Source organism: Trichomycterus rosablanca, chromosome 12 (assembly GCF_030014385.1).
Source record: "Trichomycterus rosablanca isolate fTriRos1 chromosome 12, fTriRos1.hap1, whole genome shotgun sequence".
Classification (NCBI taxonomy): domain Eukaryota; kingdom Metazoa; phylum Chordata; class Actinopteri; order Siluriformes; family Trichomycteridae; genus Trichomycterus; species Trichomycterus rosablanca.
This window is the reverse complement of record NC_085999.1, coordinates 38,947,947-38,965,693: the sequence shown is the minus strand read 5'-3', so window position 1 is coordinate 38,965,693 and position 17,747 is coordinate 38,947,947. Positions and strand designations below refer to the sequence as shown.

Here is a 17,747-nt window from a genome sequence, read left to right as displayed (position 1 = left end):
TTATTATTATTATTATTATTATTATTATTATTATTATTATTATCATTATTATTATTATTATTATTATTATTATTATTATTATCATTATTATTATTATTATTATTATTATCATTATTATTATTATTATTATTATTATTATTATTATTATTATTATTATCATTATTATTATTATTATTATTATTATTATTATTATTATTATTATTATTATTATTGTCTAGCCCTCTACTAATGACTTTCAGGGTTTAAATCCTCAGTGATTTACCGCCCTGGGGTGTGTTACTGCATTTTACCCAGTGATTTCGAGACAGCAGGTCCCACCTCAACCCTGACCAGGATAAACCGGTGATGAAACTTGAAAATGAAATAGAATGACTATTGTTATCCAAAAGTCTTCCTCTTCTTTTAAAATAATAATAATTTAATGTAATAATAATAATAACAATAATAATAATAATAATTTTATTTAATATTAATTTATATAATAATATTAAAATATTTTATTAAGTTCTGTCAGCTACTAATTCACGAAGTCACAAAATATAAATAATTATTTGTTTTATATTAACTAGTAAATAAACCAATAACAAACTATTGAATCATCAGACAGTTTAGTTTGGTTATTGAACACTATTTATTTGCTGTTAGCTGATTATTTTTGTCTGGTAATACAACAATGGCTGGATTTGCTTTTTCTGTACATGCAGTAATTAAATAAATATATATATATATTTATATTTCTTACACTTAATCTGTATATTTCCTCATTCTAGCTTTATGAGTAAAGCTTATAGGCCAAAGTGGATCATATATACAACTGACATCACACCAGGAACAACTTAAAACAACAACTGGGTGTAGCCTCTTATCCACCCAAGACCTATACACATAATATATAAATATACAGTATAATATATAAATATATATCTTATTCCTTGTATTTACTGTGTACTTGGTGATTCTGATCCTAACATATTTAAACTTGTGTTTCATTTGCAAGAGCTTTTACTTTAATGAAGATGAAATATAACGTAAAAAGTACGACAATCTTCAGACCATATCAATATAAATTCCCCTTTTCAGAGCAGACATTTCCTTGTTGGTGAAATAACACCTTTAACACTTCCTTAAAGTTTAACCTGTTCATTTCCTGATTCTAGGTTCCTGAGTAATGCGTGTGGGCTAAGATGGACCATATAGTATATATACTGTATATATACTGTAAATAGCTAACATAACTGCAGGAACTTGGCAGACACATGTTAGAGCTTTTATTAGTGCAGTACTGTAGATGGTGCTGCAAAGTCATTCCACCTTTAACACAAATACTTGAGATTTGTGATACATTCCAGTATACATAACACATTCCAAACATGTTATTGCCTAATTACTAATAATATTGTTACCCTGCTAGACACGCTAGATTATTGTTGCCAGTTTGGAAGGTTTTATCTTAATTTGCATTTATTGTACAATAGCATTACAATAAAAATTCAATAAAAACAAGAATCTGTTATTTATTAATTATTTTAATCCTTTATTTAATTGGCAAGAGTACAAAAAAATGATTTCCAGTGTTCAGTTTCAGTCCATTTGAGATGAGCTCTGGCCCACCACCATCAACTGGCACAGCCCGTGCCCGATGTGGTTCCACTATTTGGGGATGGCTCTGGAAAAAGGGTCATCACATCTCCTCTTGCTCATACAGTGAGGTTCCAAACACGAGACTCCCAAAACTCAGTGACGCCAGCTGATGCCGGTTCCCTGCACTTGGAATTGCATTTCTATACTTCGTCTAAAGCCCTGGGCGTCCAAACTCTCAGATGTGAGGTCTAGAATGAATTACATAGTAAACCATAATTTTTTATGTTGATTATTTATTTAATGTTTATTTATGAGTGCAAGCCACACCTTCAACTATAGTGGATGATGAGTGATTTTGGGACAGTAAAGGAAACTAAGAAGTGGTTTTGGGACTGTAAGGAATTCTGAGAATGTTGGGCACCAAACTGCATCCCCCACCAACACACACACACACACACACACACACATACCTTTTTTATTTAGGAAAGGAGGAACTTGAAGAGCTGTGGAGGGAATGGATAGGACTAAGAGGTGGATGCAAAGATCCATCAAGGAGGAAATAAAGGAATAATGGGTAAAATATATAGACCAATCAATCATTAGAAGTCTGGGAGGAGTTTAAATAGTGTCCTTTCTCCTAAACCCAAACTCACAAACCTTAAATTCAGTAACTCCATTCTGAACAGAGCAAACAAGTGATAGGGCCAGTGATAGCTCAGTGGTTAAGGTACTGGACTAGTAAACAGAAGGTTGCCGGTTCAAGCCCCACCACCACCAAGTTGCCACTGTTGGGTCCCTGAGCAAGGCCCTTAACCCTCAATTGCTCATCGTGTTCAGCTCATTGTGTAAGTAGCTTTGAATAAAAGCGTCTGCTAAATGCTGAAAATGTAAATGAACAATGTCAACTTCTAATGGGAGGAAGTTTCTCAATCTGGCAACCCTGTTGACACTAATAGTGAAAGTGTAACCGGGGTGTCAGTTAGAAGTGAAGGTGGAGTGTTGGGTGAGTTTATGAGACAGAACCTGAGATCTACAGCATTACTGCTGTGGTGTAGGACAGGACTGATTTAAGACAGGATTGTTTAAACACTGGAATTAACTGTTGATAATTCCTGAGACAGGTAAGATTCTGCTCTGATTTCTCACATTACCCATGCAATAATCCTGATTATCTGTAATAAATAATAATTAATAATAATAATGTTTATTATTCCTAACAGCAGGATGAGTCAATGGAAGCAGATCCAGCAGTTGGATATAAAGTTCCTGGAGCAGGTGGATTATTTTTATGATGATAAATTTCCGATGGAACTGAGACAGGTGCTGGCGAGCTGGATCGAGAGTCAGGACTGGTATGAGCTTTGTGACTTTATTATAGACATGTTATTATTTATTCCAACTCTGGAGATCTTAACTTTTGTATTTGTAGTTTAATGTAAAATTCTCAACACTATATGGGTAATATTTGTTTGTATAGGTGAATAGAAACCTTATAATATTTTACATATTATAAACATAGTTTATTATTATGTTCCATTGATGGGAAATACTGTATAATTGTTTTTCACTCTTAAACTAAAAGGTTCTAACATACAAATGTATTATTATATTTGTTTTTTTGAAGTATTAATACTTAAAATACTTATTGATAAATACTTTTTATTAATAATACTTGTAAATATAGAGCACACCTCTGAAAGGTTGTATGTACTCTTATTATTTTAATGTAATTTAAGATACAGCTAAACTAAATAGGTTTGCTCCATGATGTTTGTCTTTTTGTCTTTGTCGTTAAGGGAAACACATTTTATAGAATCGTACCAGACCTAAAACTTCCACTTATTTGCATAGTAAAGTGGTTATGATTTTTATTACACAATAAAATTTACGTGTATGTTCAGTTTTTGACTCAGATTTGAATGATATGGCAACCCAGATTAATCGCCCTAAAACAATTAAATCTAATATCAAATATATTTAAATGTTTTATTTAAATATAAGCTTGTTTGCTCTAAGCTAAGATAATGGTTCTAATATTTAGTTAGGATTTTTAAGATATGCTGTGCTAATGTTTGGAGCTGCATTGTTAATGTTACAGAAAGCAAAGCTAATGCTCCAGATAGCAAACACATTTAACGTTCCAGAGAAGTTTTAGGTTAAGCTAATATTTCTTGCAGATAAACTAACGTTTTAAACAATTAAGTTAAGATTTCAGATAGCTAAACTAATGTTTCAAGTGATTAAACTAAGTCAGTATTCCATCAAGTTAAGTTAAAACTGCAAATCAGTTTAAGATCAACTTAAAGCCCTGATAGATAAACCAGTGTTCCAGATAGCTATGCTAATGTTCCAGTTGTTAAAGTCATTATAGATAGTATGTTCCAGACAGGTTTTAAAGTTTCAGATCATTGAGTTGATGTTCCAGAGAGTTAAGCTAATGTTCCATTTGTATCCTAGTGGTTGAGGTACTAGACTAGTAATCAGAAGGCTACCGGTTCAAGCCCCACCACTGCCAGATTGTCACTGTTGGGCCCTTGAGCAAGACCCTTAACCCTCAATTGCTTAGATTGTACACTCTGCTAAATGCCAAAATGTAAAAAATATTATAGGTAGTTAAGTCAGCCTTACATGTACGATAATCAGTCTGATCTTGTGTTATAAGTTGTAATATAATACAGTAATATAACATTCTGAATAACTAAGGTTATGTTTTAGAAGGTTATGTCTAAGCGTATATTCCACAGAAGTTAAACTAATGATACACTGCAGGATAACCGGCCTGATTCTAAAAATCACTCATCATTAAAGATTTTTGGTTGCACTGCTGCTATCTAAGGCAGAACTGGGACTGTTTCAAAGTTTGGATGAAAATCTCAGTGTGAAGTGCGATACACCAATAGGAGGACGACGTAGGATGACGTAAAAATAATGTATGAAACACTGTGACATCATAATACAAAACAGTGTCGTTAGAACAAGCGATCATTTACTCTCTCTTGTTCATAACAGTACACATAAAGACATATCTTTTCAAGCAGGCATTTGAATGATGTACCTGGCACTGGGTTCTGCTGCTGTTTGTTTTATTAGGTGTTTTTATTGTATTTTATGTTGTGTGATATTATGTAGATGTGTCTATATTGTATGTTATGTAATGTTTTTGGAAAGCACTTTGTGATTCTTATCTGTGAAAAGTGCTATATAAATACATTTTACTTACCTACATAGGTTAACCTAACCCCTCTTAGAATGGTGTAAAGATATCAGGTTTACCTCATATTCCCTTTGAAGTATCGGGATACCACAGTGTCCTCTTTTACCGAGCCATTAAGATCACAAAATGTCTATGTTCAACCTTACAATAGTGTTTTATTTAGGTATAATAATGCCACTATTATGCCTATTATGTGTTTTGGGATTGATGACATGGCATGGAGGTTAAAAAATCCTACTGTATAATCTAACATACACTTGATATCGAACAGAATATCATTCTATTGACATTTTTGGAGATCTCATGGAGTGCACACTAGTGATCGACCGATATGGGTTTTTTAATGGCCGATGCCGATACCGATATTTAGACGAAAGAAGTGGCCGATGGCCGATATATAAAGCCGATAATACCATTTTTTTACAACTAAAAAATACAATAATAATAATAATAATAATAATAATAATAATAATAATAATACAACAAAACAGAATTAATGATCTTAAATAAACATTTATTTATCACTGTATATTCTTGTTTGCTCTTTTGGCCGTTCAAAAAATTTAATAAAAAAAATAAAAACTTTAAATAAAATACAAATTATTTCAAAGGTTTCAGTGCACTTAACATACACAAGCAGATAGCAGTATCTTTTTGTTTTTAAGAATGAACAAACATGCTTAGTGAAGACAGTTGCACATAGAAGAACTTCTTTTAAGGAGCCATTATTTAAGCACCAAACTGTGTGTGCATTGTGTTTGAGCATTTAGATAAGTAATCAAAATATGAATAAAATATTAACAAAAATATTTGTGAATAAAAAATAATGAAGTTAAAGTGAAATATTTGGGAAAAAAAAAGGTTGTAAACCCTGTCCAAGTCAAGAGCAGCAAATTGTAGGAAACAGTTTCCAGTCTTGAAATAAAATGGCAATATCCTCACTGAATGTTTTCTCAGCCTCTCTTTTTTAGTAGTCCCAGTCTAAAAGCAGCAAGTTGTAATGCAGGAAACAAAGTTTCTCTGCATTTTCTCCAGTGAGCCTGTTCCTTTTCTTCTCATAAATGGTCCCAATCTCACAAAAAATTCTCGTTCTTGTGCATTCACTGATGTCTGCCTGGAGATTGGCAAAATGGACACACGGGGCGCTCTAACAACAGCCAGACCAATGACTGTATACAGTCACTGAGCTGACGGAGGCAATGTTTAAATATCGGCCTTGTGCGCACATATATCGGCCGATGCCGATTATCTAAAAAATGCCAAAAATCGGCCCGATTAATCGGCCGGCCGATTAATCGGTCGATCACTAGTGCACACTGTAACCCTGGCATGGGTAGGTTAGTGACAGGTTGTTAGCACTGCTGAGACTTTAGCCCTGGATCTTGCGGTAGTGGGCAAGCATATTTTTACCACCATGCCAACAGTATGTTTTTAAAGAACAATCCTGAATGGAATTCATATTTGATGCATGAATAGGTAATAATGCCAATTAGGAAACCTTAAAGCAATAATCGAAAAGGTCTTGGTGGCTCGATGATGCAGTGTAAGAGTGAGTGCTGCACTGTAACAAGGAACTTGAGGACCTGAGTTTGAGCCTTGTGTCTCCCTGTATCTGCATAGATGCCTCGTGATGAATTGGTGCCCTGTATTCCCAACATAAACCTATTTTACCCATGTAGTGTTGTAGTTTTAAAGTTTTAAAATGTCAAAAAAAATAAAAAATAAATCAAAGTATAATACTAGCAAGGATTTAACACATCCAATACCAGACAGTAAATATGTGAGAATGAATAAATAGATAAAGTAATAAATGACAAAAAATACATATAATGAGAATAAAAACGGATGACACATGGATGACTTCTTACTGCCCAGCAACATGGCATCTGGACACCTGGACTTAATCCCTGATTGGCATGTTCCTTCGGTGCCTTCATGGATTCTGTCTGATTACCTCTTATCTACTAAAATATGCTGAAGGTTAATATGTGTTAATAAGTATTGTGACTGTTTAGGGTAAAAACATAAAAAATAAGTTTATAAATCCTATATATACACAGCAAATGACATAATTTATGTGTGTAATCTTTAACATTCATATTTTATCCGCAGGGAAACAGCCATGAATCACGAGGCCATGGCGACTGTCCTCTTTAACAACTTTCTGATCCAGCTGGAGAGACACTGCAGTCAGGAGCCGAACTTCCTGCACAGACACAATCTAAAGAGAATCTTTAATCAGATACAGGTACGAGACCTTACGTAATCCTGTCAACGTATGTTAAAGGGATAGTTTGTCAGGAGGGTCAGATGTGTGTCACATCCGATCATATAACGTGGCTTCAACTTTTCACTTGCGTCCAAAAAACTTCATTGGTTTGTGTTTATGATTAAAAACAGAAACGTTTTACCTCAATTAAAGGTCAAATTAATATTAAAAAAATAACAAGGTGCTAATACAGGTTCTTCTAAAAAAATTAGCATATTGTGATAAAGTTCATTATTTTCCATAATGTAATGATAAAAATTAAACTTTCATATATTTTAGATTCATTGCACACCAACTGAAATATTTCAGGTCTTTTATTGTTTTAATACTGATGATTTTGGCATACAGCTCATGAAAACCCAAAATTCCTATCTCAAAAAATTAGCATATTTCATCCGACCAATAAAAGAAAAGTGTTTTTAAAAAAAGTCAACCTTCAAATAATTATGTTCAGTTATGCACTCAATACTTGGTCGGGAATCCTTTTGCAGAAATGACTGCTTCAATGCGGCGTGGCATGGAGGCAATCAGCCTGTGGCACTGCTGAGGTGTTATGGAGGCCCAGGATGCTTCGATAGCGGCCTTAAGCTCATCCAGAGTGTTGGGTCTTGTGTCTCTCAACTTTCTCTTCACAATATCCCACAGATTCTCTATGGGGTTCAGGTCAGGAGAGTTGGCAGGCCAATTGAGCACAGTAATACCATGGTCAGTAAACCATTCACCAGTGGTTTTGGCACTGTGAGCAGGTGCCAGGTCGTGCTGAAAAATGAAATCTTCATCTCCATAAAGCTTTTCAGCAGATGGAAGCATGAAGTGCTCCAAAATCTCCTGATAGCTAGCTGCATTGACCCTGCCCTTGATAAAACACAGTGGACCAACACCAGCAGCTGACATGGCACCCCAGACCATCACTGACTGTGGGTACTTGACACTGGACTTCAGGCATTTTGGCATTTCCTTCTCCCCAGTCTTCCTCCAGACTCTGGCACCTTGATTTCCGAATGACATGCAAAATTTGCTTTCATCCGAAAACAGTACTTTGGACCACTGAGCAACAGTCCAGTGCTGCTTCTCTGTAGCCCAGGTCAGGCGCTTCTGCCGCTGTTTCTGGTTCAAAAGTGGCTTGACCTGGGGAATGCGGCACCTGTAGCCCATTTCCTGCACACGCCTGTGCACGGTGGCTCTGGATGTTTCTACTCCAGACTCAGTCCACTGCTTCCGCAGGTCCCCCAAGGTCTGGAATCGGCCCTTCTCCACAATCTTCCTCAGGGTCCGGTCACCTCTTCTCGTTGTGCAGCGTTTTCTGCCACACTTTTTCCTTCCCACAGACTTCCCACTGAGGTGCCTTGATACAGCACTCTGGGAACAGCCTATTCGTTCAGAAATTTCTTTCTGTGTCTTACCCTCTTGCTTGAGGGTGTCAATGATGGCCTTCTGGACAGCAGTCAGGTCGGCAGTCTTACCCATGAATGCAGTTTTGAGTAATGAACCAGGCTGGGAGTTTTTAAAAGCCTCAGGAATCTTTTGCAGGTGTTTAGAGTTAATTCGTTGATTCAGATGATTAGGTTAATAGCTCGTTTAGAGAACCTTTTCATGATATGCTAATTTTTTGAGATAGGAATTTTGGGTTTTCATGAGCTGTATGCCAAAATCATCAGTATTAAAACAATAAAAGACCTGAAATATTTCAGTTGGTGTGCAATGAATCTAAAATATATGAAAGTTTAATTTTTATCATTACATTATGGAAAATAATGAACTTTATCTCAATATGCTAATTTTTTGAGAAGGACCTGTACTAGTTAACGGGAGGATTTTACTTGTAGGCTCTTATTGACGCCAGCATGATTTATCTGTTCCAGTAATATTACAGGGTGTGAGTCTATATTTCCGTATTTAAAATAAGTAGCTCCACAATGCTTTTGGATCCCCCACCCAAATTGTAGTCATTGCCAGTTACCGCCCACTGAGTCTAGGATTTCCCAGTGTTGCTTGGGTTGTTTTTGGAGAGAGATACGCCACCACCTCTCCTCTCAAAAAAACAGGGCCAGTTAAGCTTTCAGACTCTCTGCTGTGGTGGGCAGTGGCACGGTCAGGACTGGAACGTGTGCTTCAGTGTGAATGCTGTTCAGTTGTCCCACTGGAAACTGAAACTAATATAAAAACATGTACATTGACATGATAAACAATTGTAAAGTATAAATGAATGCATCACTGAAACTGAACTAAGAGCTGAACATGTTCTGTGTCATGGAGAAATGAAGTCCTGTTCACCCACAGGCTTCGGATTTCCTCTGTCGTTCTTTGGAAGGTCATTTTTAAAAACTATTTTGCGCTGTTGGGTGGAAACACGTCTCAGCAGAATATAAACGTTGTGGTTTCCTGCTATCACCTGTTTTTCACGAGAACCCGGAAGATCAACAGGGAGGATGTTCGTTAAGTAGGACTGTGTGTTCTGTCATTTCCTTTTCTTAAGTAGCTAAAACAATGACAGTGTGCAAGAGAGCTTCTTAATATCTTAGATATACATGTAAAAACAACTCTTTAGCCTTTTTAATCAGACAGGAAATAAAATAAAAGCAATTTATTAATTCTGTGTGATATAAAACTTGACTTGATTTGACAACTCTTGAAAATTCTCCCCGATCTATAATAAACAGCATGTACTTTTATTTATTAAAGGTCTGTTTTCCCAGCTGGGCGGCACGGTGGCTCGGTGGGTAGCACTGTCTTTTCACAGCAAGAAGGTCCCGAGTTCGATCCCCAGGCGGGGCGGTCCGGGTCCTTTCTGTGCGGAGTTTGCATGTTCTCCCCGTGTCTGTATGGGTTTTCTTCCCACAGTCTAAAAACATGCAGTCATGTTAATTGGAGACACCGAATTGCCCTATAGGTGAATGTGTGTGTGTGTTTATGTGTGTCCGTCCTGCGATGGACTGGCGCCCCGTCCAGGGTGTAACTGTGTGCCTTGCGCCCATTGAAAAGCTGGGATAGGCTCCAGCACCCAGCCGCGACACTGATTGGATTAGCTCATCTGAAATTATTCAGGTTGACGACACACGACCTCGTCATCAATTATTCAGACCGTATTTTTTGTATGTTGTCGCTTTCTAAAGGTCTTTATCTTACCTGAGAGCTTGACCTTCAGGAAAGGTGTAGTCTTTTATGAGCAAGGACTGGTTGAGACTCGCCCTTAACAAATAAAAAACAATTCAGCAGGTTAGAAATAACGTTCTTTAACAAGCAAGTGTTCAGAATTTTGATCTTTTTACCCAATACAGTACATATAACGCAATCAAAAGATTCAGGAAATCTAAATTCTGTACACCAGCCAGTTGTGGATTTTCACAGAGAGCCGCACCACGTATGAACACATGTTCCTCCCCTACTTGTGCTGGCTCAGCTACCCAAATGTAAGAGTTGATGTTGCGATTAAACCCTATTTGACCCTCCCTCCCTCAGATTAACCACTTATCCAATCAGGGTTGCGTGGGGGAGCTGGAGCCTATCCCAGCTTTTCAATGGGCGCAAGGCACACAGTAACACCCTGAACATGGTGCCAGTCTATCGCAGGGCACATACACACACACACACACACACACACACACATATTCACCTACAGGGCAATTCAGTGTCTCCAGTTTAACTGACTGCATGTTTTTGGACTGTGGGAGGTAACCCACACAGACACAGGGAGAACATGCAAACTCCACACAGAAAGGACCCGGACTATAAATATATATAAATACAGATTTGATTTGCACCTCAATACCTTTGCACAGTAGGATGAGTAAACGTGTAGCCGTCTTCATTTTCAGCTTAATTTCTGGATGTTTTTGTCCAAGAATCAATCCATCCTTGGTTGTTATAGTATAACAGACCTGAAGCCGGGGCGGCACGGTGGGTAGCACTGTCGCCTCACAGCAAGAAGGTCCTGGGTTCGGTCCCCAGGCGGGGCGGTCCTTTCTGTGCGGAGTTTGCATGTTCTCCCCGTGTCTGTGTGTCTTCGATTTCCTCCCGCAGTCCTAAAACAGTCAGGTTAGGTATAGTATAGGTGAACGGGTATGTGTGTGTGTGTGTGTGTATGTGTGTTTGCCCTGTGATGGACTGGTGCCTTCGTCCAGGGTGTTACTGTGTGCCTTGCGCCCATTGAAAAGCTGGGATAGGCTCCAGCGCCCCCCGCGACCCTGATTGGATAAGCGGTTAAGAAAGTGAGTGAGTAAGACCTGAAGCTACTTAAACCAAAAAAGTTTGGACCCCGTGGTCTACGCTTTAAAAAGCTGCCGTATTGTCATATTGAACCCCGGCTCTCATAACAGCCGTCACGGTTATCAGAAACACCAGAGCTCTACGTGTTACTCAGTAAGGTGATTTTTTTCAGGTGGGTGGATTTGGGGATTTTGCGCTGGATATTCGTAAGCTCAGAGGACTTAAATGTCAGGGGTTTTGAACAATGCAGTAATTTTTGAGAGAGATGGATGTCGTGCTGTCATACCAGCCTACACACCAGACAGCAAACTGAAAGGGCAACGTGTAGGGTGACCAAAACATCAGTGGTGCGTTTTTGTTTTTACTTCCTGTGAGCACGAGTCTGTCGGAGCGTACTCGTTTGCTCTGTGTTTTGAGATTTTGTGTGGCAAAAAAGTCTAGTCATTTTTATTGTCTTCATATATACAGCCCCAAATCAGAAAAATGCAAATAATAATTTAATAAAAACATTTTTTTACGTTGACTTTGACTTTTATTTGATGTCAGACAGGATGAACCTGAGATATTTCATCTTTTATCTGCTCACCTTTATTTCATTTATTAATAAACATCCATTCCTGCATTTCAGACCTGCAACACATTCCAAAAAAGTTGGGACGGTAAAGCATTTACCACTTTGTAATGTCGTCGTTCCTTTTCACCAGTTAAAAGAGGTTTTGGCACCGAGGAGACCGAGTGATTTAGTGTTTCAGCTTTTATTTTGTCTCGTTCTTCCTGCAAACACGTCTTAAGATGTGCAGCAGTACGGGGGGTCGGTACAGGTCAGGACTGCAGGCAGGCCAGTCCAGTACACGTACCCTCTTCTTCAAGATGTCTTGAAGTCAGCACATGTTGCTCTAAGATCTCAATGTACTTTTCTGCAGTAATGCTGCATCACCGAATGTAAATGACCTTCACCAAGGGCACTTACACGCCCCCATACCATGACAGACCCTGGTACTGACACGCCCCATACCATGACAGACCCTGGTACTGACACACCCCCATACCATGACAGACCCTGGTACTGACACGCCCCATACCATGACAGACCCTGGTACTGACACACCCCCATACCATGACAGACCCTGGTACTGACACGCCCCCATACCATGACAGACCCTGGTACTGACACGCCCCCATACCATGACAGACCCTGGTACTGACACGCCCCATACCATGACAGACCCTGGTACTGACACGCCCCCATACCATGACAGACCCTGGTACTGACACGCCCCATACCATGACAGACCCTGGTACTGACACACCCCATACCATGACAGACCCTGGTACTGACACGCCCCCATACCATGACAGACCCTGGTACTGACACGCCCCATACCATGACAGACCCTGGTACTGACACGCCCCATACCATGACAGACCCTGGTACTGACACGCCCAATACCATGACAGACCCTGGTACTGACACACCCATACCATGACAGACCCTGGTACTGACACGCCCCATACCATGACAGACCCTGGTACTGACACGCCCCATACCATGACAGACTCTGGCTTTTGGACTTGCTGCTGATAACAGTCTGGATCCCAGCATGACCATTTTTGAACAATATGGGATAATGTAATTTCTACAGAGTGAATTTAATTTAGTAAACATGAATTTCTCTTGCAGCTGAAATACAAAGCCACCCCTCAGCACCTCTCTGCTGTGATCTCCAACTGTCTGAGAGAAGAGAGACGGATCATCTCGGCCGCCAGCATGCAGGAGCAGGTACAGAACGTAAACCGTTTGCTGCAATCTTCCCATAATTGAAACTTATTTTGCATCCGCCTGTTATCTTTCACATCACGACCTCTGTGCCGTTTTTCTGCTAAGTGTTATGTCGTTGGCAGGGTCCGTTGGAGAGATCTATGCAGAATTCTGCAGCGCTGGAGAAGCAGAAGAACCTGGACAACAAAGTGGCTGTCATCCGTAGTAGCGTGCAGGTAAGGCTGATGTAGGGCCTCACCTAATCCACAGACAGGCTAAGATTGGAAAAATCCATCTGTAAGAATCTGTCTGCTTATAAAAAATAAGTATTAAAGCTAGACCTTGTAAAGGAAGGTGCAGTTCTGTGCATTATTATTGCTGCTTTATTTCTGTTCAGCAGTGTGGAATATGTGGAGATTTTGATCTTAAAGCATTTGAACATTAATGTTTTCATTATTTCATAATTTTTTTTCAGCTTCTGGACCAGGCGGTCAAATATCTGGAGGACATGCAGGATGATTTTGACTTTCGCTACAAAACCCTCCAACTTCGGGGTGCGTAAAAAAAAAAGATTTAAGTCGCTGTATGATGGTTAATCAATCAAGGGACTCAATCGAGGTCCTAAAGTAATTCCCACATACCCGGGAAACCTGACACACTTCTCACGGACAGTCACATGAGGCACGGTTTGAACCCAGTTTGCCTGGACCCTAGAGCTGCGTGCTACTCAGACTGCTCGCTGGTCCGACGGAGGGAGGGTCGTAGGGATTCCTCATAACTGCTGCTATCACAACCTCTCCAGGTTGGTCGATGGCCGGTCGATAGCACCAGGCATTAAGAATTGAGACTTTGGTTTCAATTCTCAGGACAGGTACCCATTATGGACAGGGTTGTAATCAATGGCTATTTAACTCTTACATTTTTAAGGGGTATTTAGAGTAACCACTCTCTCAAAAACTGGTTTGTTTTTGGGTACCCAGAGTCATGCAAGACTCATGCAAAAACAAGACCCTTTGTAAGGATAAAAAGGTATAAAGGATAAATTGAGTCCATAATGCCTCTGATTGTTTGTTTATTATTACTATTATTATTATTATTATTATTATTATTATTATTATTGTGTCCTGCAGACCCAGTGGAAAGAAACTCTCAGAACATGAAGCAAGAAGTCATGACACTTCAAGAAATACTCAACCGCCTGGACTTCAAACGGAAGGCGAGTTTTGTGTTTTTTGGACAGTACATTTCCCTCCGTCATTACAAACGGGTGCTTTTATACCACAGCTGAAGAGAAACGCTTGTTTCTGATTGGCTGGCTGGTATTTGTTAACTTCTTAAATCAGTAAGACTCGAAAGTAGATCCGGTCAAAAGTTTAATCACAGTTGTGAATCAACGCACCTGACAGGCGCGGGCACTTTTATCCAAAAAAGTATTGGGAGTCAGCCAGGTGTAATCAAATCAGTGATATAAAGGAAATCATACGCTTTTAACTTTGCAACAACAGTTTAGGGAAGGTCCTTTCCTGTTCCAGCGTGAGGGAAAAGCTTAGTTTAAAGAAACTCCAGTGTCCTGCACCGAGTCCGGACCTCAGCCACATTCAACAGGTCAACGTTAGCGCCCAGCCGTACTAATGCTGTCCTGAATGGGCACAAATTCCCACAGTCTTGAGAAGCTTTTTTTAGAAGAGTGGCTGTTGTTCTAGTTGAAAAGATCACATAGAGGTCGCTCTATTTTAATACCGTTTGTATTTGAAACAGGATGTCCGACAAATTCATGGTCAGGTGTTCAAATACTTTTGGCTATGTGTATATTGTAGGGATGTACAATACCCACAATGCGATGCGATTCACTATACTGGGTTTCCCGATTTTTTTATTTTAAATGAAATTGAACACAAATGATGACGAAGTTTCCTTTAATTATTTCTCTTAAAAAATAAAATAAAATACTTTGTTTGTGCTTATCTAAATAACGAATGCCCTTTTATTTCTGATGTAGGTACAAACTATGCAAAACAATTTTGAATTAAGCCCAGTTTGGCTGAAAAACCCCGAATCTGGCAACCAGGCGTATAGCCCAGTGCCGTCAATCAGGCGAGGTGTATAGCGCCAGCGCCCTCTGCTGTTTATAGTGAATATCGATTTGAATCGTGTAATTTCTGAATCGCTTATTAACTGTATTGTGGTGCATCGTTGCATCCCTAGTATACTGTGGTGTCTGTACCATGACCTGTGATATTGTTGTGGTTTAACTGAGTTCCTCACCCTCTTTTTGACCACTTTTTGGAACTTCAGGTCTGATTTTTTGAGCTTGATTCAGGATCAGTGGGCTGAATAATTTAAGACTCTTTACCTCATGTCATCGATGCTTCTTGTTTGACCCCAAACTAATTTTCTGTCGCCGTTTTTCCCCAACAGGAGATTTTATCCAAGATGGGAGACGTGTTGAAGGAGATGGACGCTCTGATTGCATCTCAGCTGATGCCGGAGCTGCAGGCGTGGAAGCGTCGGCAGCAGATCGCCTGCATCGGAGGTCCCGTCCTCACCGGCCTCGACCAGCTCCAGAACTGGTACTGATGAATTTCTGTGATCTCTGGTGCTCATCTGTGGTGCTCATGTTACTGTGGGACATTTTAGGGCTTTCTTTGCTTGCATTATGCTATTTAGACTAAATGGGCACAGATTACCACAGACACACTCCAAAATCCTGTACACTGTGTGTGCAAAAGTGTTATTTGCATTTAACCGTATGGTCGTGTACATTGCAAGCAACTGAGGGTCAAGGGCCTTGCTCAAGGGTCCAACAGTGGCAGCCTGGCAGATATGAGGCTTGAACCAGCAACCTTATGACCTTCAGATCACTAGCCCCACACCCTATACTATTACCACTGAGCTACTACTGCCTTTTATTAATGCATAATAACAGTTTAGGGAAGGCTGTTTCCTCTTCCAGCACATGTGAGCTCTATAAAGAGATGAAGAAAAGAGCCCTGTGGGATAAACCCCGACCGACTGAACGGGCACAAATCCCCACATTCTTGAGAAGCCTTCTCAGAAGAGTGGCTGTCCTAGCTGAAAGGATCCATTCGTTTTTCATACCGGAAGTCCGACAAGCTCACGGTCAGGTGTCCACATACTTTTGGTCATATAGTGTAGCTCCACGGTTTTGGAACAGGATGTTCACCAAGCCGTGGCAGTTCCGGGCGTTATGGGTTCTGCATAGAGATCTGAAAGCAGAGCTTCAAGTTTCATGTTGATTCAGACTTCAGCGTCACAGCTGCGAAAGGTTTCGATGCTCCGACCCAAACAATGAGCCTGTCAGAAATGACAAATAATAATTATAATGATAATAATAATAATACAGGGAAATCAGGACGGATCAGTCACCAAGTCAGAGCTTTCCGGGAACCGCAGTTAGCAGTTCGTGTCAAGTCTGTATGGCATGATGAGGCACAGGAGCAGCTCGAGTTTTGTGGAAAAACAAGTTCTGCCTGTGTCGACACGTAACTACATTCTCAGAGAAGCCGTAACCTTTGTGACAGACAGTTATAACCGTCAAATCTAGTCTCTATAATCCCGGAGAAAGTGATTCTCAAAGCTCAAAGCGTTTATTTAATAAGCCAGTGCTTCCCTAACGTTTTCTACAGTGCTCTAGTTTTATAGCTAAGAATAATATAGACACACACATGTACACGTCATTTGCTTCCAATCACCACAGGAATTTATGTTAAACGTTCTAATCCATACAAGATACAAGACAATCCAAAACAAGATCAAGTGACAAATCACCTAGTAGTCCATCTGTTTCTCTACATATTTTCACAGGACCACCACAGAGCAGGTATTATTTAGGTGGTGGATGATTCTCAGCACTGCAGTGACACTGACATGGTGGTGGTGTGTTAGTGTGTGTTGTGCTGGTATGAGTGGATCAGACACAGCAGCGCTGCTGGAGTTTTTAAATACCGTGTCCACTCACTGTCCACTCTATTAGACACTCCTACCTAGTCGGTCCACCTTGTAGATGTAAAGTCGGAGACGATCGCTCATCTATTGCTGCTGTTTGAGTCGCTCATCTTCTAGACCTTCATCAGTGGTCACAGGACGCTGCCCACGTGGCGCTGTCGACTGGATATTTTTGGTTGGTGGACTATTCTCAGTCCATCAGTGACAGTGAAGTAGGAGCTCTGATCCACTCATACCAACACAACACACACTAACACACCACCACCATGTCAGTGTCACTGCAGTGCTGAGAATCATCCACCACCTAAATAATACCTGCTCTGTGGTGGTCCTGACCATTGAAGAGCAGCATGAAAGGGGGCTAACAAAGCATGCAGAGAAACAGATGGACTACAGTCAGTAATTGTAGAACTACAAAGTGCTTCTATATGGTAAGTGGAGCTGATAAAGTGGGACAGTGAGTGTAGAAACAAGGAGGTGGTTTTAATGTTATGGCTGATCGGTGTATATCTATTAGTTTACAGTTATGTAACTATGGCAGCCTAAAACGCCTGTAGTAAGATTGTAACCCACTGACTGTATTACAGCGTAACTCATCTATTTTGGGTCCATGATTAAAAATAAATGTTGAAGAAGCCAAACCATTAAAAGCTTTGAAGTGTCCTATCATTAATGGACAGTGGGAGCCTAGTGGGTCGAGCTTTGGGCCATCAATTGAAAGGTTGAGAGTTCGAATCCCAGCTCTGCTATAC

The 17,747-nt window shown here is 39.8% G+C and overlaps 1 protein-coding gene across 1 annotated transcript in view; it reads left to right on the top strand.

The window, feature by feature from the left end:
• The first annotated feature begins 2,612 nt into the window (after window positions 1-2,612).
• stat4 (signal transducer and activator of transcription 4) overlaps window positions 2,613-17,747 on the top strand; it is a 32,445-nt gene continuing 17,310 nt past the window's right edge. Inside the window, exons 1-8 of the mRNA XM_063006407.1 lie at window positions 2,613-2,702; window positions 2,802-2,933; window positions 6,908-7,043; window positions 12,952-13,050; window positions 13,173-13,265; window positions 13,505-13,583; window positions 14,160-14,245; window positions 15,448-15,599. Of these exons, the coding sequence (XP_062862477.1) occupies window positions 2,806-2,933; window positions 6,908-7,043; window positions 12,952-13,050; window positions 13,173-13,265; window positions 13,505-13,583; window positions 14,160-14,245; window positions 15,448-15,599 (773 nt within the window). The 5' untranslated portion in view covers window positions 2,613-2,702; window positions 2,802-2,805. The remainder of the gene's footprint in view (window positions 2,703-2,801; window positions 2,934-6,907; window positions 7,044-12,951; window positions 13,051-13,172; window positions 13,266-13,504; window positions 13,584-14,159; window positions 14,246-15,447; window positions 15,600-17,747) is intronic.